We start from the raw sequence: 22,926 nt of genomic DNA on the forward strand, positions 1-22,926 counted from the left end.
CTCCTGAGTATCTGGGATTACAGGTGCGCATCACCACTCCTGGCTAATTTTTGTATTTTTAGTAGAGATGGGGTTTTACCATGTTGGCCAGGCTGGTCTCAACCTCCTGACCTCAAGTGATCCGCCTGCCTCAGCCTCCCAAAGTGCTGGGATTACAGGCACGAGCCACCGCGCCTTGCCTAAGCTGCACTTCATAAGCTCACCACGTGCATGTGTGCCCACCTTGAGGGCAGGCACTGATTGGGTCTGTTGTGTGAACACATCTGGTCAGTGCCGGGGACCCTGGAAATGGGAGTTGAATGAATGGGTGGTTCGAAGCTTGGATCTTTTCCATTGCCAGCTGGTTGTCCTCACTCGTCAGTTCACCCTGCTAGGCCTCAGTATTTCTGTCTGCAAAATGGGGTTGTACAGCCTCCCAGGGTTACATTGAGGGCGGTGGGGAAGGGCAGGTACAGCTCAGTGCCTGGCTGACAGCAGGGCCGAATCCTTGTCCTTCCCTGTGTAGCAGAAGGACGACAAAGGGTGCTGTCTGGGCGTAAGAAGTAGAACATCCCATGCAGATGACTCAAGACTGTGGCCAGGGAGAAGCACTCCGAGGCACCTCTCCTGCCTAGGAGACTGGGCTGCCTGCGTTACCTCATGCCTGGAATCCTAGCACTTTGGGAGGTCAAGGCGAGTGGATCACTTGAGCCCAGGAATTCAAGACCAGCCTGGGCGTGATGAAACCCCATCTCTATAAAAGATACAAAAATTAGGCCGGGCGTGGTGGCTCAAGCCTGTAATCCCAGCACTTTGGGAGGCCGAGACAGGCGGATCACGAGGTCAGGAGATCGAGACCATCCTGGCTAATACGGTGAAACCCCGTCTCTACTAAAATACAAAACTAGCCAGGCGAGGTGGCGGGCGCCTGTAGTCCCAGCTACTCGGGAGGCTGAGGCAGGAGAATGGCGTAAACCCGGGAGGCGGAGCTTGCAGTGAGCTGAGATCCGGCTACTGCACTCCAGCCTGGGCGGCAGAGCAAGACTCCGTCTCAAAAAAAAAAAAAAAAAAAAGATACAAAAATTAGCCAGATATGGTGTCACCCATCTGTAGTCCCAGCTACTGGGCAGGCTGAGGTGGGAGGATCGCTTGAGCCCAGGAAATGGAGACTGCAGTGAGCTATGATTGCACCACTGCACTCCACCCGGGGCGACAGGAGACTGTCACACACACAAAAAGCTTGTAGCAATTTGTTACCTTGGCCCTAGAGAACTGGCATAACGGCCATGGATTCTGACTTTGTAGATCCATGTAGGTTACACAGTTGGGGTTTACAATTATTGCTGTGGGCATTTGGTTCTTACAGGTAGTGTCCAATCTGTGCCCTCAGTTTTCTCTTCTGTTAACTGGGGCTAATAATGACACCTGGGAGGAAGGTATGAGGCCACGTAAAGCAGAGTTAAAAGGGAGTCTGGACCAGGTGCGGTGGCTCATGTCTGTAATCCCATCACTTTGGGAGGCCGAGGCGGGCAGATCACAAGGTCAGGAGATCGAGACCATCCTGGCCAACACAGTGAAACCCTGTCTCTACTAAAAATACAAAAAAACTTAGCCGGGCGAGGTGGCGGGCACCTGTAGTCCCAGCTACTCAGGAAGCTGAGGCAGAATGACGTGAACCTGGGAGGCAGAGCTGGCAGTCAGCCGAGATTGCGCCACTGAACTCCAGTCTGGGCGACAGAGCAAGACTCCATCTCAAAAAAAAAAAAAAAAAAAAAAGTCTGTAGGGACATGCCCCAGATGTTCACAGACCTCATCTCTCTCAGCTAGTGGAATCTGTCATTTCTTTCTTTCTTTCTTTCTTTTTTTTTTTTTTGAGACTAAGTCTTGCTCTGTTGCCCAGGCTGGAGTGTGGTGGTGCAATCTTGGCTCACTACAACCTCCACCTCCTGGGTTCAAGTGATTATTCTGCCTCAGCCTTCTGAGTAGCTGGGACTAGAGGCGTGCACGACCACACCCAGCTAATTTTTGTGTTTTTAGTAGAGTCAGTGTTTCGCCATGTTGGCCAGGCTGGTCTCAAAATCCTGACCTCAGATGATCCACCCACCTCGGCCTTCCAAAGTGCTGGGATTACAGGCGGGAGTCACCACACACGGCCTGTCATTTATTTCAAAAATACCCCCTAAAACCCATCAAAGAAATGGGGTCTTGCTCTACTGTCCAGGCTGGACTTGAACTCTTGGCCTTAAACAATCTTCCTGCCTTGACCTTCCAAGTAGCTGGGATTGATTACCGGCATGCACAACTGCATATGGCTCAAAAAAAATGGAACCGAGTGCGGTGGCTCACACCTGTAATCCCAGCGCCTTGGGAGGCCGAGGTGGGCAGATCACTTGAGGTCAGGAGTTTGCGACCAGCCTGCTCAATGTGGTGAAAACCCATCTCTACTAAAAACGCAAAAATTAGCCGGGCATGGTGGCAGGTGCCTGTAGTCCCAGCTACTCAGGAGGCTGAGGTAGGAGAATTGCTTGAACCCAGGAGACAGAGGTTGCAGTGAGCCAAGATCGCACCACTGCACTCTAGCCTGGGAGACAGAGGGAGACTCCGTCTCAAAAAACAAAACAAAACAAAACAAAACAAAAAAAAAGTACAAACAATGTGAACTGCTTGTGTGTTAAAAAAAAAAAAGGTATGAGGGGAAGGCTGAGAACATGGCTGCTGGGGGTTACCACTGGGTTCCTTCCTGGATGTCACATCCCTTCTGAAAGGAAACATTCCATCTTCGCCAGGGACAGGTCGCAAGAAAGGCCAGCACAGGACCGAGTTCCGGCTGTGGAGCCTCAGGGGTGAGTTTGCCAAGAGGCCTGTGAGTGCAAGTCCCTGTTCCTGCCCTTCCTTGTCCTGCTGGATAGGCCCCGATGTACCCACACTGTGGGTGGATAGGATTTTTGGAGCTCTTTCAGCCATCCGTCATCCATGAGAGCCCCCAAATCCTCAGAGACACAGAGCGTGAGGTGGGCTGCAGTGAACCCTGGGAACTGACTACAGACTTCCCGTTAAGGCAGGGAAGGGTCCCCCTTTATCATCTAAGCCACTACTGGTATTGGTGGGGTCACCTGTCCTTTACAGCCGAAGGGACCCTAGAGTGTCACCAGGGCTCCACCGTCTTCCTGTCTGCTGGACGCTGCTTCCTCCTCACTTTCCACTAGTGAGGCTTACAAAATGTGGGAGGCGCCTGCTTCACAGTTTGAGGTATGTCCCAAGTCTGGTCTGGCTTCCTGGATTAGGACAGGTGCTGGATCCCAGGTTCCGTGGCTCCAGCCTGCTATTGGTACGTGGAGGGTTGGCGTTGAGCTTGTCCCTTCTGGCCAACGCAGAGGCCAGCCCTGGGCTGGTCAGAGCCCCAACCTGGCACAAGGGGGCTGCACCCACGCACAAGCACACCGCAGGCCTGAGATGCTGCTGAGGACCTTCAGCCTTCACTGCTTCCACCCCCGACTCTGCCGTGAAAATAGTTTGTCCTCTGAGTAAAAAGGTAATGCGGAAGCATCCACATGATGGTGGTGACTGGGCTCTGGCAAGTCAGCGTGGAAAGTGGCAGCTGGAAATCTTCACAGGCTTGGTTTGAGCGTGATCCGTGGGGGAAGCATCTGCCAGTGTCCATCAACAGGGTGTGAGACCCCCCACACCCTGACAGGGATGTCACCCAGCACCCAAGAGCAGAGCAGCCCTGTCTGTGCTAACATTAAAGAAGCGGACAGCTTGCTGACCTGAGAAGCCAGGCAAAACCTGCACCGCACAGGCCCATTAAGCGAAAACCAATCGTCTCACTGGAAAGCCTCTTCCACACCCGGATGCCTTCCTGGAGGTTTTCTAGCACATGCGTTTCATACATATTTAGAAATAAACAGAGTTGGCCAGGCACGGTGGCTCATGCCTGTAATCCCACCACTTTGAGAGGTCGAGGCAGGCAGGTCACGAGGGTCAGGAGTTCAAGACTAGCCTGACCAATACGACAAAACCCCCACTCTACTAAAAATACAAAAATCAGCCAGGCGTGGTGGCAGGTGCCTGTAGTCCTAGCTACTAAGGAGGCCGAGGCAGGAGAATCACTTGAGCCCGGGAGGCGGGGTTTGCAGTGAGCCGAGATTGTGCCACTGCACTCCAGGCCTGGGTGGCAGAGCGAGACTCCATCTCAAAAAAAAAAAAAGAAAAAAGAAAAAAAATAATAAAAGGAACAGTATATATCAATACAACTAAAAGACACTCTAAGTATAATTTCATTTCATTTAAAGAGGCGGAAATAAAGAAATGACACTTTAAATAAAGGGTATGTGAACGGAAACACATTTATTACAAAAAAAAAAAAAAACCCAAAACGAAAAACAAAATTCACATTGTATTGAGCTACAATATGGCAGCAGATTAAAAAAAAAATATTTTTACACAGTTTAAGATAACTCCTAACAGAACATAGCCTTGTTGCCACGTGACAGGACACAGGATTCCAAGTACTCAGTAGCGGCGAGTGAAGCGGGCGTCGCTGGGCCTGCTCCCCCGGCTCTGGCCTCCGAACCCGCCTTGCATGCCACCATGTGGGATGGGGTGGCCCCGGGAGGCCCCGCCTGGGGCAAAGCTGCCGCGCCTAGGAACAAATTCACATTGGTTTGACTGTGAAATCCTCCTGCTCCCCTGGTCCATCCCAGCCTGCACAGCTTCCCTGGATGTTGCCTGCAGGCAAGGCCCCTTCCTGATGCCTTCCCCTCCTGAGTGGCAGCAGGCTCCACAGTACCCCATGCCTGGCCTCACGTCACACTTGGGGGAGGGGGCGTTAGCTGGAAGGACTGGTTGTTAAGCGTCCTCCAAGGTAGGCCAATATGCAAAGCAGGGGAAAGGGGAGCCGCCCCTGGCATGCCTTACCCTGACATCCCTCCTCGGTTCATCATGTGGCCAGGCCCCGAGTGACTGGACATGCTTCTCTCACCACCTGGAAGACAGAAGTGCTTTCACACAGGGAACCTGCGCACATGGCGTGGAACCCACAGCACATTTAGCCCACTGCACTCCCTTTGGTGATGCCCCCAGGTACCCGCAACTAGCAGGTCCCAGGAGGACACCTCAGCACGGTGACCACAGACATCCAGTGTCCTCCCAGCAGAGGACTCGGGAACGCCCACTGTCCAACTCCTGGGCCAGACCACCAGAGAGTAGGTGGTGTCTGAAGTGCTTTTCACTCCTCATTCCAGCACTGAGGGCAGAGCACCTCCTGTGCTCCCCTGAGGAGTGAGAGAAGGCGTGGCCTCCATCTTTCCATCACTTCCCAGCACACCCTGGTCCCAGCCCAGAGCTGCTCCTCACCTTGCCACCTCTTGTGATCCCTGTCCATCATGCCGCCGTCAGCCGTGCCCTGCCATGCCCGGTCATCCTCTCTTCGGCCATGGTCCCCCCAGTCACGTCTGCCCCTTGAAAAAGAGACATCTCTGATTTGGATTGCCCCCATCTCTGGCTCTCATGCTAATAAATGTGGTGGGTTCTGGAGGATGAATCCCTGTGTTTTTCCCACCCTGTGCCCACATCCCAGAGACTTGGGGGCCCCTTGGGTGGGACAGACCTATCCGGTCAGCTGACTCTGTGAGGCCAGGGATAGGTACTGTGGGGTGTGGGACACAAACCTGGGGGGAGGAGGCAGCCCCCGGCCCTCACTCATCCTCTTGTCGGAGCCATAGCCCCCCCAGCCATCGCGGGAGTCCCGGCCGTGGCGCTCTGGTCCTCCATGGCGTTCTGGGTAATGCTGGAAATCACAGGGCCAGGAGGAAAAAAACCTTCAGTGTCAGCCCCTAGACCCCAAGGCTTTTCAGGCTACACGCTAATGATGACAACGACAGTCACTCTGGACAGAAGTGCTGGCGGGCCATACTGGTTCACATGACATAGCTGCCTCCCTGAAATCTGCAGGCCAGAGGCCCTGTGCTCTAGGCTCATAGCCTGGTACACAAAAGGTGCTAGTACCAAGGAATCTCCAAGGCAGGTACCCACGGCACCACCAGGGCCGGGAGGGCCACCGGGGTCACCCACTAAAGATGATGCTTGCGAGAGAGATTCCCTGGGTCCCACAGCTCAAGTGGTTAGTGCCCAGAGCCAACAGTACTTTCTTATTAAGTGTCTTCTACTAAGGGAAGGTCAGGTTTATAAACCTTTAATGTGTGCATATTCCGGAAATAATTTTTACAAATTTCTTCCTTCCACAGTGAACGAAGTATCAAACAGAGCCCCTCATCCAACCAACTGCTAGGCAAGCAAGCACCCTTCCTCACAGTCAAGTTTCTCACAAGTTGCTGCTGGGTGCCTGGTCCAGGACCTTACATCTTGCTCTACTCAGGACACAGGACACAGGACAGTAACAGATAAATGGCTGGTCATCCACTTGGCCAGTCCCACTATGCCCTCCTCTGTGTTACTGTTTTGTAAACCACATGGCTAACAGAGAGACACCAGGAGTTCTTGACCCTGCTATTTCAGGGAAGACCAAGAGAGGGCGAGTCACACTCTAGGCCTACTTTTTTGATGGCCAAGGTTAATATTTACACCCACAGCCTGTTTCTGTGGCCGGAAGCACTTTCCAGCCCGACTTTCACAAAAGCTAGCGAGGGAACTTTGGCTCCACAGTCCTGTTCTTTCTCTTTCCACAAATGTGTATGTGGCCTCTGGGGCTTTTGCCCCATGACAATATTGTAGGTGAAAGGCAACTAGAAAACAGTCCTGGTAAGGAAACCTCCTCGACGCAGCCTGGTCATCGTACATGTCCAAGTTCACCTCCCCATTCAATGGAGAGAGAGCTCTGCCAGGGCGAAGGCAAAGATGGCAGCATGCTCCACCATATGCAAGATGTCCCACATTACCACTGCCTGCTTCCCTGGCCGATTCTCCCCAGCGTGTGCTCTGACGCCTCCCCTCAACAAAGTAAAAAAAGGGCCTCCTGAAATAAGCTCTCCTTAGTATTTGAAAATTGAACCAACATTTTTCTGTCCAACCAACCCAGATAACGGTTCAACAAGGCCCGTAAGTTCTGTGCTAGTTTTCTCTGTAGGGAGAGATCATCATTTGCCTCTGGGGTAACTGTGATGACTCATTTATGACTGTGTGAGGAGAACGGATCAAACTGCCTTCCACTATTAGGAGAGCATATCTGACACCTGCATGAAAGTAGCTGATGGCCAGGCATGCTGGCTTACATGTGTAATCCTAGCACTTTGGGAGACCGAGGCATGAGGATCACTTGAGCTTAGGAGTTCAAAACTGGCCTGGGCAACATAGTGAGATCCGTCTCTATTGAAAAAAAAAAAAAAGGAGCTGGTAATGATAAACACGTTTGTACAGACACGCGCCCACCTCATGTAAATTCCCCACCACCCCAACCTGTGTAGGAGGAATATCACCCTCATTTCACTGCTGGGGAGAAAGGCTCAGCAGGAAGGGGTGACACCAAGGTGTGACCCGAGTTCTGTCTGATTCTGGAGCCTGGACATGGAACCATTGGTGTATGCTCCTCCACCAGAGAAAATCCACAGGACTAGTTCTAGGTTTTGCTGCATATAATTTGCCTCCAGGAGCAGGGAAAAAGGAACCCCATGAGGCTGATGGAATTCCTAAGGATCCCAAGACAGAGCTGAGTACTTGGCTATGCTCAGCCACATTAAGGAACCAAGGGAGACAGAAATGGGAAGCTTATGCTGGAGTCCAAAAAATGCTGGCAAGAGGAGAAACGGCTCATGAGTGGAGTCCTCAGAGAGGAGGCATCTTCCACACAGCAACATGCTGCCCCCGAGTTTACAGGGAAAGCCACTAGAGGTCCAAGGCTCTCCTGCAAAGTCTCAGTCTCAATGTAAGATGGAAAGAGAAAATGAAGCTTATTGTTCTAACGTGCTAGCTGCCCAAGGAGAACGAGCACAGATCAGAGACCTAGTTGTTTTCCAAGGCTAAGCAGGGCCCTGGGGTGATGAAGGATGTCCTTACTTTCCAAAGAGGGCAGGCACTCGAGGACAGACACAGCAACCACAGCCTTCCCAGATGCACCTGTCTGAGTCAGCTGTGCGGCTCACTAGACACTTCCCAGCAGAGCCAGGTCACACCCCAAGGTTCCCTGGCACTTTTGTGGTGAGTGTGGGACACAGAACCCTGGGGTCAAGGCTAAAAACGGCTTCAGAGTAACTGTTCAGACTGACAGCCAAGACTAACCCCAAATAATCCCAAATTCCCATCCCATACACCTAGACTCTTCTAGTGCTATATTTTTCTGTTTCCTCATTTTGTCTCTCACTCAAGGAAAACGCAGGAAGAAGGCACGCTGAAGGGAAAAGAACCCATTCTACGGGAAATTCTGTGGCTACCACTGTAGCTTTGGACTTACCTGTCCTTCTCGTTCTCCCATCATTGACCTTGAACCTTCTCTCCTGAAAAGGTAATTTAAATCAAACCGTAAGGGGAAGAATAGGCTTGTTCACAAAGAAAGGACCATCAGGCCCCCAATGAAAAGCATCAGTTCCCCAACTGGAGGCAGGAGACCTGCGGGCCTGACTCAGCATACACCTGATGAACGGAGGGGGCTCAGAGAGCCCAGGAGTCCTTGTTCTCAGTCAGAGAATGAGCCAGGAAAAAGAAAACCTGCACGCCCAGCAGAGGCCCAACTGACCTGTCCACCGAGTGGTCGGGGTAGCGACCGCGGTCCCTGTGGTCAAAGTCGTGGAAGCGGTCCTGGCGGTTAAAGTCAGAATGGTAGCGCTCATCCAGGGCGGCCCGCTTAGCTTCTGGCCAATAGGCATCATCTCGCCTGTGAGGGGACAAGAGACAGAGATAGAGGGATCCTCCACCCCAAATGTATCTATCACCTTTGTGGGAGCTAGCCCCTATCACTTCACAGAACCAGGATGACTTTCACCAAGACTGTTCTCTGCTATAGAAGGCAAGATCTGATTTGACCCCAGTGACTGCACAGCTGTTTTGTTTTGTCCCACACACCCACCTCCCCTGATCAAAGCGGCCTCGGTTTTCTAAAGGGGGAGCCATTAGTTAACTGCCATTTAGTTAAGCAGTCAGTCCTATGCGCTGCCTGCAGATGGCTTCTGGAGTCCTACACAGCCACCTCCGCTCAGGAAGCCACGTGAGCCTCCACCCTGAGGGGCTCTGTCAAGTGCACTTGCCATCTCTCGTGCCCCACCTCCTGCCCTGCCAGCAGCCCCGGCCATGTACTGCTGCAACACACAGATGACCATAATGAACTCTCATCAGAAGGCTTTCGTACCAAGGCATAATAGATCCAAGAAGAGTTTACAAGGCCCTTCACAGAAGTTGCATTGTACATGACCTAGGCTCCCCTTCAACCCATGCAATAGAAAGAAACAACAAACAGCGATTTTTGCCAGGTTGCAGTGCACGTGTAAAGCCTGACACAACCACTGCTGGAATTAGGCACCTGACTCCTGACAGCAGCTGTGCTCAGCATTTTGTGTTCCTATCTCCTCCTCAGTATGTTTGGGAAATTAAAACTAACCTTACTGCCGAGGCCGGGCGTGGTGGCTCAAGCCTGTAATCCCAGCACTTTGGGAGGCCGAGACGGGTGGATCACGAGGTCAGGAGATCGAGACCATCCTGGCTAACAAGGAGAAACCCCATCTCTACTAAAAAAAAATACAAAAGCTAGCCGGGCGAGGTGGCGGGCGCCTGTAGTTCCAGCTACTCGGGAGGCTGAGGCAGGAGAATGGCGTAAACCCGAGAGGCGGAGCTTGCAGTGAGCTGAGATCCGGACACTGCACTCTAGCCCGGGCGACAGAGCGAGACTCCGTCTCAAAAAAAAATCTTACTGCCGGGCATGGTGGCTCACGCCTGTAATCCCAGCACACTTTGGGAGGCCAAGGCAGGTGGATCACCTGAGGTCAGGAGTTGGACAGCCTGGCCAATATGGTGAAACCCTGTCTCTACTAAAAATATAAAAAATTAGCCGGGCGTGGTGGCATATGCCTGTAATCTCAGCTACTTGGGAGGCTGAAGCAGGAGAATTGCTTGAACCCAGAGAGGGGAGTTGAGTGAGCCGAGATTGTGCCATTGCAGCTCCAGCCTTGGGAAACAAGAGCAAAACTCTTGTCTCAAAGTTTTTTTTTTTTTTTTTTTTTTTTGAGGCAGAGTCTCCACTCTGTCGCCGGGGCTGGGGTGCAGCGGACGGATCTCAACTCACTGCAAGCTCCGCCTCCCGGGATTACGCCATTCTCCTGCCTCAGCCTCCCGAGTAGCTGGGACTACAGGCGCCCGCCACTTCGCCCGGCTAGTTTTTTTGTATTTTTAGTAGAGACGGGGTTTCACCGTGTTAGCCAGGATGGTCTCGATCTCCTGACCTCGTGATCCGCCCGTCTCGGCCTCCCAAAGTGCTGGGATTACAGGCTTGAGCCACCGCGCCCGGCCTTTAATTCTTTATTTCCAGAATAACCAAAAACAAATTACAATGAATTAAAAAAGCCAGGACAAGGCCGGTCACAGTGGCACACGCCTATAATCCCAGCACTTTGGGAGTCTGAGGTAGGTGGATCACCTGAGGTCAGGAGTTCGAGACCAGCCTGACCAACATGGTGAAACCCCATCTCTACTAAAAAAACAAAAATTAGCCAGGCGTGGTGGTGGGTGCCTGTAATCCCAACTACTAGGGAGGCTGAGGTAGGAGAATCCCTTGAACCCAGGAGATGGAGGTTGCAGTGAGCCGAGATCGCGCCACTGCACTCCAGCCTGGGTGACACAGCAAGACTCTGTCTTAAAAAAAAAAAGCCAGGGAAGAGTCTTAAAAAGGAGGTGCAACTGGCAGCCCCTCCTCTGGGCACTCGTGACATGACGCTCCGCCTGCCCTGAGCTTCCCTCCTCAGGAGGTCTGTGCCACCCTTGAACCTGATTAGTTAACCAGCACTACTTCATCCAGTCTCCTGTCTCTAATTATTTTTTTCGAGATGGAGTCTCACCCTGTTGCCCAGGCTGGAGTACAGTGGTGTGATCTTGGCTTACCGCAACCTATGCCTCCTAGGTACAAGCGACTTTCCTGCCTCAATCTCCCGAATAGCTGGGATTACAGGCGCCTGTCACCACAACCAATTTTTGTATTTTAGTAGAGATGGGGTTCTGCCATGTTGGCCAGGCTGGTCTCGAACTCCTGAGCTCAGGCAATCCGGCCACCTTGGCCTCCCAAAATGTCAGGATTACAGGCTTAGCGAGTGTGCCCGGCCTATGCTTCCTTTGAATGAAAGATCCAAGCTGGACGGGTGCGGTGGCTCACGCCTGTAATCCCAGAACTTTGGTAGGCTGAGACGGGTGGATCACGAGGTCAGGAGATCGAGACCATCCTGGCTAACACAGTGAATCCCCGTCTCCACTAAAATACAAAAAAATTAGCCGGGCGTGGTGGCGGGCGCCTTTAGTCCCAGCTACTCGGGAGGCTGAGGCAGGAGAATGGCGTGAACCCGGGTGGCGGAACTTGGAGTGAGTCGAGATTGAGCCACTGCACTCCAGCCTGGGCGACAAAGCGAGACGTCTCAAAAAAAAAAAAAAAAAAAAAAAAAAAAAGTCAAGCTAACTCAACTGTGAGGTCCCTAACACGATTCTGAACGCCACGTGTTACGGGCAGCGCAGATCTGCTTACCGGTCCAGGTCGTAAGGCCGCCTCACCGCAGGCCGCCGCTCCTGCTCGTAGCGCAGTTCTTGCTGGCGCCGCAGCTCCTCGCGCTCACGGTGGATGCGCTCCTGCTCGCGCCTGCGCTCGTGCTCCACGTGCATGCGCTCGCGCTCCAGCCGCTCTCGCTCCATGCGCTCACGCTCCAGCCGCTGGCGCTGGAAGGCCAGCCTCTCTCGGGCAATCTCCAGCCGCTCACGCTCCTCGCGCTCCCACTGCGCCTGCATGCGTTGTTCGCGTTCACTGCGCTCACGTACCCTGCTGCACAACAGTAGAGCTGCAGAAGGGGACCTAGAGATCCCCCGCCAGGTCCCGGGGCTGACTTTAAGATGCATGGTTGTGCAGACTCCAGGGCTGTGCCTCCACTACGTGGTCTGCAGAACCGTACACTCCAGCAGGGAGAAGGCTTCTCCGGCCCACGGGAGGAGTCCAGGAAAATCCCAGGAATGAGGCCCAGGATGTGTGTGTGTGATCAGGTATAACGTGAACTGGGCCTCATTTATCCAACGTTTCCTGGAGCTTGACAAGTGATTTCAGGAAATAGCCAAAAATAAGCAACAGGCTGGGCGTGGTGGCTCACGCCTGTAATGCCAGCACTTTGGGAAGCTGAGGTGGGTGGATCATGAGGTCAAGAGATCGAGACCACCTTGGCCAATATGGTGAAACTCCGTCTCCACTAAAAATACAAAAATTAGCTGAGCATGGTGGCATGCACCTGTAGTGCCAGCTACTAGAGAGGCCGAGGCAGGAAAATCACTTGAGCCCGTGAGGCAGAGGTTGCAGTGAGCCACTGCACTCCAGTCTGGCAACAGAGCAAGACTCCTTCTCAAAAAAAAAAAAAAAAAAAAAAAAAAAAGCAACAGAGTATATGCTTCATAGTGACTGTGAACTGGAACCTTCACTCCCTAGACCACAGGATTAAATGAGTCCTTGTGAAGTGGGGCTGGCAGGCCCCCCAGGTGTGAGGACATTACCAGTTGTACCTTTTGGCAGGGATACAGATGACATTTTAGTGCATTCCTCCAGTCTTTGTATATAAAACACAAAAGACAAGAGCCAGATGGTCTCTCTCTTTTTTTTTTTTTTTTGGTAGAGACGGTTGCCCAGGCTGTTCTCGAACTCCTGAGCTCAAAACAATCCGCCCGCCTCCGCCTCCCAAAGTGCAGGGATTACAGGCGTGAGCCACTGTGCGCAGGCTCAGATTTTCTTCTTTTGATCCTTTACCTACACAGTTATTAGATATACAGCCTGGGCAGTAAGTAAGACCCCGTCTCCACAAAAAATAGTATTAGCCAGGCGTAGTAGCTACTTGGGAGGCAGAGGTGGGAGGATCAATCACTTGAAACCAGGAGGTAGAGACTGCAGTGAACTATGATTGTACCACGTTAACTCCAGCCTAGGTGAAAGAGTGAGACCCTGTCTCAAAACAAACAAAACAAAACAAAAGGGTGTGTGCAGGGAGCTACTAAAAAAAAAAAAGCACCTCGGTGCAGTATACCAACTACTGACAGCGTTTTCATTGTATCAGAAGTTATCTAGAAGTGATTTAAAGTGTACAGGAGGATGTACATGGGTTATATGCAGAAATATCACACCGTTTTATATCAGAAACTTGATCCTCTGCAAATTTTGGTATCCGCAGGGGTCCTGAGGCCAATCATCTCTGGGACAACTGTGTTTTCTGTCCCAGCAGAAATATATAATCTTGCCTCATTGTGTTCTGGACCCAAATGACTGCAACTTCCTCAGTTCACCCAACATGTCTTGGATCCTCCCACGCCTGCCTCTGTGGATCTCAGCACTTTCTGGAGGAGCCCCTAGTATGAAAGGGCTGCGGTTTACCGGAACTTTGCAGTTTTGTCCAAATGCTCACAACCTGACGGGACACCCAAGCCCAACACTTCCTTGTTTATAGGTTCCTCTAGGGCAGACACGGAGAGGGGTCAAGGGTCTGGAACACTCTAGCGTTTAGCAATGCAGGCTCCTGCGGGTGCGCCCCCCAGGCTGTCCGTGTTCATTACTCCCCCAGCAGAAATGCCATCTGCCAATGTCTGCATTCACAGGACAATGTGAGATTTTGTGTTTTTTTTTTTTTTTTCTTTTAAAGGAATAAAAGGGTGATTACTTCATAGGCAGAGCAGTGCCCTCTCCCCCTCCTTTTAAACTAATGGTCCTTACTTTTTATTTGAGACGGAGTTTTGCTCTTGTTGCCCAGGCTGGAGTGCAATGGCGGGATCTTGGCTCACTGCAACCTCCACCTCCTGGGTTCATGTGATTCTCCTGTCTCAGCCTAAGTATATGAGATTACAGACATGCACTACCATGCCCAGCGAATTTTGTATTTTTAGTAGAGACGGCGTTTCACTATGTTGGTCAGGCTGGTCTCGAACCCCTGACCTCAGGTGATCTGCCAGTCTCGGCCTCCCAAAGGGCTGGGATTACCGGTATGAGACACTGCGCCTGGGGGTCCTTACTTTTTTTTTTTTGAGACGGAGTCTCGCTCTGTCGCCCAGGCTGGAGTGCAGTGGCCGGATCTCAGCTCACTGTAAGCTCTGCCTCCCGGGTTTACGCCATTCTCCTTCCTCAGCCTCCCAAGTAGCTGGGACTACAGGCACCCGCCACCTCGCCCGGCTAGTTTTTTGTATTTATTTTAGTAGAGACGGGGTTTCACCGTGTTAGCCAGGATGTTCTTGATCTCCTGACCTCGTGATCCGCCCGTCTCGGCCTCCCAAAGTGCTGGGATTACAGGCTTGAGCCACCGTGCCCAGCCGGGGTCCTTACTTTTAAAACTAAAGTTAATGAAGTATTTCTTCATAGACAAGATAAATTAGCTGTAATTCGCCAATAACGTTTGTGTTTAGTTCTTTCTTGACTTATTTAAGAATGAGGCCCTGTCAGGCCTGGAGCAGTGGCTCACGCCTTAATCTCCAGCACTTTGGGAGGCCGAGGCAGGCAGATCACTTGAGGTCAGGAATTCGAAACCAGCCTGGCCAACATGGCCAAACCCCACCTCTACTAAAAATACAAAAATTAGCCGAGTGTGGTGGCTTGTGCCTGTAGTTCCAACTACTTGGGAGGCTGAGGCAGGAGAACTGCTTGAACAGGGAAGGTGGAGGCTGCGGTGAGCTGAGATCATGCCACTGCACTCCACCCTGGGTGACACAGAGACTCCATTTCAAAAAAAAGGAAGCCCTCTCTGCTCTTGCTGGATCTTCCTCACTGTCTTCCCGCTTTCACATCTTCCGGAGCAAATTTGGTATTTTTTGTTGACGTGCACTACTTTTTTTTTTTTTTTTTTTTGAGACGGAGTCTGGCTCTGTCGCCCACGCTGGAGTGCAGTGGCCGGATCTCAGCTCACTGCAAGCTCTGCCTCCCGGGTTTACGCCATTTCCTGCCTCAGCCTCCCGAGTAGCTGGGACTACAGGCGCCTGCCACCTCGCCCGGCTAGTTTTTTGTATTTTTTTAGTAGAGACGGGGTTTCCCTGTGTTAGCCAGGATGGTCTCGATCTCCTGACCTCGTGATCTGCCCGTCTCGGCCTCCCAAAGTGCTAGGATTACAGGCTTGAGCCACCGCGCCCGGCCGACGTGCACTATTGATGCTGGAAGGCATTCCATCTCCCTGCCTTTGCTACCCTCTACAATCTTTGGGAAGAGACTTATTTGAAAAGAGAGATAGGTAGGCTGGGCACAGTGGCTCACATCTATAATCCTGGCACTCTGGGAGGTCAAGGCGGGTGGATTACCTGAGGTCAGAAGTTTCAGACCAGTCTGGCCAACATGGTGAAACCCTGTCTCTACTAAAAATACAAAAATTAGCCAGGCGTGCTGGTGCATGCCTGTAGTCCCAGCTACTCGGGAGGCTGAGGCAGGAGAATTGCTTGGAGGTGGAGGTTGCAGTGAGCTGAGGTCACGCCACTGTACTCCAGCCTGGGCGACACAGCAAGACTCTGTCTCCAAAAAAAAAAGAGCTGTAGGATGAAAGTCAAAACATAACAAGTCTATGAACTGAAAGCTGAAGGAGCAAAAATGTTGACAGCTCTATCCCACCCCAGGGGACTCTGCAGACGTCCTTCAGGACACAGTCATGACCACATTCTAGGAAAACACCAAACCGTTTCTGGATCCCGACTCACCTGTGGGACTCTGAGTCTCTCGACTTCCGAGGCTCCTTGACCTTATCAAAGGACACGACGGACCGCTTCTCTCTGCTGGCTGATTTGCGATCCTGGCTTTTGGAAGCCTAGTTCACCAAAGAACATTAAAAAGTTAAAGCAGAGGCTGGGCACAGTGGCTCATGCCTGTAATTCCAGCACTTTCAAAGTTCAAGGCAGGTGGATCATTTGAGATTGGGAATTTGAGACCAGCCTGGCTAACATGGTGAAATCTTGACTCTACTAAAAATATAAAAACTGCCAGGCACGGTGGCTCATGCCTATAATCCCAGCACTTTGGGAGGTTGAGATGGGCGGATCACGAGGTCCAGAGATTGAGACCATCCTGGCTAACATGGTGAAACCCCATCTCTAATAAATAAAAATACCAAAAAATTAGCCGGGCATAGTGGCGGGCGCCTGTAGTCCTAGCTACTCGGAAGGCTGAGGCAGGAGAATGGTGTGAACCCGGGAGGCGGAGCTAGGAGTGAGCCAAGATCGCACCACTGCACTCCAGCCTGGGCGACTGAGCAAGACTCTGTTTCAAAAAAATAATAAATACATAAAAATAAAATAAAAAATAAAAATTAGCTGGGCATGGTGGTGCATGCTTGTAATCTCAGCTACTCTGGAGGCTGAGGTGGAAGGATCCCTTGAACCTGGGAGGCGGAGGTTGCGGTGAACCAAGGATGCGCCACTACACTCCAATCTCGGTGACAGAGCAAGACTTTGACTAAAAAAAAAAAAAATTGCTGGCGCAGTGGCTCACTTGAAGTCAGGAGTTTGAGACCAACCTAGTCAACGTGGTGAAATCCCGTCTCTACTAGAAATACAAAAATTAGCCGGGCGTGGTGGCGGGTGCCTGTAGTCCCAGCTACTCAGGAGGATGAGACAGGAGAATCACTTAAAAACCCCCGGGAGGATCGCTGAAGGACACCAGCTGTGGAATTTGTGGCTTTGGCAGATTGAAATAATGGCAGGTCCAGAAAGTGACGCACAATACCAGTTCACTGGTATTAAAAAATATTTCAACCCTTGGCCAGGCGCGGTGGCTCAAGCCTGTAATCCCAGCACTTTGGGAGGCCGAGACGGGCGGATCACGAGATCAGGAGATTGAGACCATCCTGGCTAACACGGTGAAACCCCGTCTCTACTAAAAAATACAAAAACCGGCCGGGCGCGGTGGCTCAAGCCTGTAAATCCCAGCACTTTGGTGAGCCCGAGACGGGCGGATCACGAGGTCAGGAGATCGGAGACCCATCCTGGCTAACCAGTGAAACCCGTCTCTACTAAAAATACAAAAACTAGACCGGCGATGGTGGGGGGCCTGTAGTCCCAGCTACTCGGAGCTGAGGCGGCAGGAGAATGGCGCAAAACCGGGAGGCGGAGCTTGCATGAGTTGAAATCCGGCACTGCACATCCAGTCGAGGTGACAGAGCAGACACCGCCTCCAAAAAAAAAAAAAAAAAAAATACAAAAACCAGTCCGGGCGGGTGGCCGGCGCTGTAGTCACCAGCTTACTCGGAGGCTGAGAGCAGGAGAGATGGCGTGAACCCGGGAGAGCGGAGCTTTGCAGTGAGCTGATCCGGCATCTGTCTTCCAGCCTGGGGGACAGCGGCTCGTCTCAAAAAAAAAAAAAAAAAAAAAAAACATCAACCTTTACACTCTCACAGAGAATGAATTGTGTACTGGCCACATATGGAAGCTTTGCTTTGTCTTATGTTTCGAGTTAAGGTCCAAAAAGACTCCAGCTGTGAAAGCAACATAAATGGATTTTAAACTGTCTACGGTTCTTAACGTCATCTGTTAAGTTCCCATGCCTGGAGAAGCTAATGCCAACTCATCATGTGATAATTCAATTTGTACAATAAATTATGAACCTGGAAAAAAAACAAAAACAAAAAAACCCAGGGGGTGGAGGTTGCAGTGAGCTGAGATCGAGCCACCGTACTCCAGCCTGGGCCACAGAGCGAGACCGTCTTGAAAAAAAATAAATAAATAATACATAAAAAATAAATAATAAAATAAAAAAATGAAAAAAGTTCAAGTAGGTGTGACGGGGAACAGGAAGAATCACGTATATATATCCATGCCTGACTATCAGATGTGGAAGTCCTATGTGATGAATAACTTTCAGTGAAAAGCAGATAATGAGCTGTTTAATCCAAAGAGGCCTTACATTTTGCCTATCATAATTGAAAGACACAGAATTTCATCAACATTTAATGCTAAAATGTGATCTAACAGTACATTTAATATAGAAAAAAATGGAAATGAGTATTGCCCCAAAACTTCATATAAGATCAAAAAACCACTTTTTTATGTCTTTTGCTTCAAAATAAATTCCTTAATTTTGCTTTTCCTTCATAATTAAACACATAATGAGTTCCCAAATGGAGCACTTCTAGTACACTTGACAAGTACTTTATTTGTGCTGACTACATTTTTAAGAGACCTACTCATTTTATCCCCAGAAGCCACACTTTCCTTTCTCCATTTTCCAGAGGTGTTTTATAGAACAAGGATAAAAGGCTATGACATAATACTGGCACACAGAGACTGAAAGCTCCCAAGTAATCCGCTCCATTCACCAACTGAAATGGTTCCTCCTCCATGCAGCTGAGGGTTGACCGGGCAGGTCCAAGGTCCCTCCCCTTCCTTAAGGAGGGGCTGCTGGCAAGACTGGTCCTTGGCTGGCAACTGGGAAGTTGGATCTCAGAGTGTCCCCAGTTGACAGTTAACCAGTAAGGGTGGCTTGGTGTGCACAAACCATGCAAATAATAGGTGTTTTTTTTTTGAGATGGGGTCTCACTCTCTCTCCCAAGTTAGGATGCAGTGGAATGAAGGCGGCCTTGGCCTCCCAGGTTTAAGTGGCATTCTCCCACCTCAGCCTTCTGAGTAGCTGGGACCACAGATGCATACCATCAAACCTGCCTAATTTTTAAATTTCTTGTGAAGATGGGGTCTCACTAAGTTGCCCAAACTGGTCTCCAACTCCTGGGTTCAAGTGATCCTCCCAGCTCAGCCTACCAAACTGCTGGGATTACAGGCATGAGCCACCATGCCCAGCTCACACTGCAGCCCAGCAAGAAGACAAGAGTACAGGAAGGGGTCAAGGAGGCTGGAGAGACGGGCCAAGTCACCATGGCATGCCCCACACTGCTGGGTGTAGGAATGCATCATGGGGAGGTGCTGACACTTTCGAGGTAGACAGGGAACACGGACTGCCACACAGGGAAAAGCCAACTGCTCCCATATGTGAATTTTAAAGTTAGTTTTAGAAAATAAGTAACAGTTATCAGAGCAAAAGTAAGGATAAAATAAGGATAAACGAAAACTTTCTGCATTTCTTAAAATAATTTGAGGCCGGGCGCAGTGGCTCATGCCTGTAATCCCAGCACTTTGGGAGGCCAAGGCGGACGGATCACCTGAGGTGAGGAGTTCGAGGCCAGCGTGGCCAACATGTCGAAACTTTGTTTCTACTAAAAAGATAACGGCGTGGGCTTGTAATCCCAGCTACTTGGGAGGCTGAGGCAGGAGAATCGCTTGAGCCCGGGAGGTGGAGGTTGGAGTGAGCCAAGATCGCACCACTGCATTCTAGTCTGGGCAACAGAGCGAGACTCTGTCTCAAAAAAAATAGTTTTAGATCTCTACATTTTTGAAACAGCAGATAAAAGCTTTTTTCAGATGAAGTTTAGTAATTCCCTAAGACGCAAATACAAACTGAAAAGAACAAAATACCCTAGTTAGAAAATTAATACTCACTCTCTCTTTGGACCCAGATGTTTTTACACTAATCACAGGCACCCCTTTGGATTTATCCATTACTACAGTCCGCTCGGTCCCTCGACTTCCTATGGAAAAGACAGGGAAAGTGTTTAAGTGGAAGACCACGAACACCCAGATGAGAAAAACCCTCCGCAACATGAATCCAGTTTGGGTTGCCAGCTAATGACAGCAGAATAACAAACCCCACCAGGCACAGAAACAAGACAGAATCTCCTGGGCTCATCAGCTGCCCACCTGACTTTGTGGCTCGAGATCGCTCTGAGGGGCCAGGTTTCTGATCATCTTGGTCCTTACTCTTTTCTCCACTTCCGTCTTCACCCTTCTTAGCATCATCTTTTCTGTCACATTTATCGTCCCTCTTAAGGTTTGCAGATCTATAAAAAACAGACGTGTTAGCTGGGCGTGGTGGCTCATGTCTGTATTCCCAGCACTTTGGGGGGATGAGGCGGGCGGATCACATGCGACCAGGAGTTCCAGACCAGCCTGGCCAACATGGCGAAACTCCGTCTCTACTAAAACTGCAAAAATTAGATGGGCGTGGCTATAATCCCATCAAGTCAGGAGGCTGAGGCACGAGAATCGGTTGAGCCAGGGAGGTGGAGGTTCAATAAGCGGAGATCTTGCCACTGCACACCAGCCTGGGTGACAGAGCGAGATTGTGTGTAAAACACCCTGCCCCTTTAACGTAGCCAGGGAGGACAGGTACCTGTCACTGTTGCTCGACTTCTCCTTTTTCCCGTCACTGTCTCTTTTGTCAGAGGTTTTCTTTCCCACAGGTTCATTTTTGGCCTGAAAACGACAATCAAGTGCAAGTATTACCTCGTTTCCTAATGTGGGCTATATCCTGGGAAGAAAACAGCCACTCACTTTCTCCACGGAGATCATCTTTCCATGGAGCTCCGTCTTGTGCAGGTGGTTAATGCATTTTGTGGCCTCTTCGGCTGTGGACATCGTGACAAAACCGTAACAGCGAGCTCCAGGACTCCGGGCATTTGTCACAACCTTGGCGCCCACCACCTCAAAGGAAAGCAGGCAAATACAACTCAGACACGAGGCCCACTGAGCGGGGCATGGGGATACGAACAGCCCAAAGGGAAGTCTGCTCATCGGGGGTCCAACAAGCGTTAGACTGGGGACGACAATGCTGCTAATGCTTCTGTTTCGCTGTTGTTCCTCTAAGGACCTCTGGCCAGTTCTAATCGCGTGTCTAGTTCCTCAAGGGGACCAGGAGGGCAGTGTAGGAACAGACGAAAGGGAAATGAAACAGGGTTCTGCCAGTGTTCCTTTAATATGGTCTAAAACTTGTGAAGAAATGATTCCAAATATACAGTCATGCTACATAGGTGGTAAATTATGAAGCAAAAAAAAAAAAAAAAAAAAAGACTTCGGCACCGACTGATGCAAGGAAAGGTCTGTGTGTGAGCCATGCTCTGGAGCTCAGATCCGCCCTACCACTGATTGTAACAACACTCAGTGACGTGTTTCAGATCCTGTAGACGCGTCCTTTCCAGTGTACTTGGTTCTCTCAACTACAGCAGGCAGCAGTTAGGGTCGCCCTTTGACGGCAGAAGACACCATGGCTCATGAAAAGCCCCACAGGAGCCAGTGGCCATGGCTGGTAATCATGTTCATCATGCCACATGGAATCCTAGTCCCAGAGGACATTCTCAGAGGGGCCTGGTCCTCAACTTAACCCACATCAGGCCTGCTGCGCTCAAGACACTGTAGTCTCCAGGGTGACACTTCCCCAATAAGCACACCCACCCGCTGGGGCCGCCATGGAGTCAGGAAACGGGTTATAGCAGAGGAGACTTGGCGCAGGTGTTGCCAGCCACACACCTTGTATCACCATACCAGGAAGCCCTTAGTTATGTCCGTAATAATGACATTTTTTTTTTTTTTTTGAGATGGAGTCTTGCTCTGTCCCAGGTTAGAGTGCAGTGGCGCGATCTTAGGTCACTGCAACCTCCACCTCCAGGGTTCAAGCTATTATCCTGCCTCAGCATCCTGAGTAGCTGGGATTACAGGCATGCGCCACCACGCCTGGCTAATTTTTGTATTTTTAGTAGAGATGTTTCAGCATACTGGCCAGGCTGGTCTTGAACTCCTGACCTTGTGATCCACCCACCCTGGCCTCCCAAAGTGCTGGAATTACAGGTGTGAGCCACCGCGCCCAGTCTGTTTTATCCTCTTTTAAGTTCTTCGAAGCCAGTATCAGGGAAAACATTTGGTTTTATGTATTGCAATGTGTTGAACCCTCACTGTGTAACACAAAGGATTGGACTCCTTTCCTTTGGCTGTCCCCAAAACTGACTCACAGACGAGGAGCCCTGGATGCATGAGGCTGTTTGGGAGGCGGGTCTGGGAAGCATCAGGGAGGAGGGTAGTGAGAAAGCACAGGGAGGAGGGCCAGGCGGCTGCGCTGGGCACTGCGGGTAGGGGGCTGGTGCTATCACCTCCACCTTCATGGGCTCAGGAAAGGCAGGTGCTATAGACAAGAGGCAGCTAGAACTGCCCCCAGTGGTGAACTGAGGCAGCAACTTTGAGAGCCCCCAGCTGCTGAGGTGAGGTTCAGTCAATGGACGGAACACACCCATGGTCAGGACACCCATCATCAGACTCCAGGGTCCCTGTTCTGAGTTCCAGCATCATGAACGCTGTTCTAAGAACACTGCTGCCTCCCAGACATGCTGGCCAGCACCCCCGCTGGCCAACCCTGGCAGCCCACCTGAGTGCGACGTCCTGAGGACACAGAAGCGGATCCACGAGTCATTACAGGGAAGGGGACAAGCTTGGAAAGAAGGGGGGAAATACAGCAGTGATGTGGGCTTTGGAAGCTTCCACATCACTTTCACCTCTACCCATGGAGGGGTAGACCCTCCCCAACCATCAGCAAGTATAAGCTCCTGGTATCTCTCAAAGAACTCACTGAGGGGAGAGGACCTGTATGTAAAGGCCACCCAACGCTGGTTTCAAAGTACCTTCTCCACAAAAGCTCTGGCACTTACCTTCCCATATTTGCTGAAAAGATTCTTCAAATCTGTAGCTCTGGTTGTAGAAGAGAGTCCACTAACCCAGAAATTTCTACCACAACTGCTGCGACCTATTTCAAAAGAAAGTTCTAGTAAAAACCCAAATACCCACAAGATCTTGAGTCTTAGAGACAAACTTTCCAAACCAGACATGGTTTCCACTTTTCCTGAGGCAGTGGCAGCACTAAAAGTCACACAGGGCCGTGGGCCTGACCACTGTCCTCACCAAGACCCTCTAGTGCAACACCAGGCCCATCAGCACTGCCACAGGGCCCAT

At 50.9% G+C, this 22,926-nt stretch overlaps 1 protein-coding gene and 1 long non-coding RNA gene across 2 annotated transcripts in view; one reads left to right on the forward strand and one right to left on the reverse strand.

Moving 5' to 3' along the window:
- LOC108512101 (uncharacterized) lies at nucleotides 1-3,918 on the forward strand. The gene is made up of 3 exons (XR_001880495.1): nucleotides 1-23; nucleotides 2,766-2,822; nucleotides 3,106-3,918. It is a non-coding gene; the product is annotated as an uncharacterized LOC108512101 (long non-coding RNA).
- A 382-nt stretch (nucleotides 3,919-4,300) lies between these two features.
- SAFB (scaffold attachment factor B) overlaps nucleotides 4,301-22,926 on the reverse strand; it is a 46,881-nt gene continuing 28,255 nt past the window's right edge. The window contains 13 exon segments of the mRNA XM_017847182.1: nucleotides 4,301-4,621; nucleotides 4,897-4,963; nucleotides 5,335-5,438; nucleotides 5,649-5,767; nucleotides 8,384-8,426; nucleotides 8,666-8,803; nucleotides 11,648-11,938; nucleotides 15,811-15,917; nucleotides 19,594-19,682; nucleotides 19,852-19,991; nucleotides 20,324-20,406; nucleotides 20,485-20,634; nucleotides 22,626-22,720. Of these exon segments, the coding sequence (XP_017702671.1) occupies nucleotides 4,492-4,621; nucleotides 4,897-4,963; nucleotides 5,335-5,438; nucleotides 5,649-5,767; nucleotides 8,384-8,426; nucleotides 8,666-8,803; nucleotides 11,648-11,938; nucleotides 15,811-15,917; nucleotides 19,594-19,682; nucleotides 19,852-19,991; nucleotides 20,324-20,406; nucleotides 20,485-20,634; nucleotides 22,626-22,720 (1,556 nt within the window). The 3' untranslated portion in view covers nucleotides 4,301-4,491.

This window comes from Rhinopithecus bieti, unplaced genomic scaffold (genome assembly GCF_001698545.2).
Source record: "Rhinopithecus bieti isolate Rb0 unplaced genomic scaffold, ASM169854v2 scaffold_28055, whole genome shotgun sequence".
Classification (NCBI taxonomy): Eukaryota; Metazoa; Chordata; class Mammalia; order Primates; family Cercopithecidae; genus Rhinopithecus; species Rhinopithecus bieti.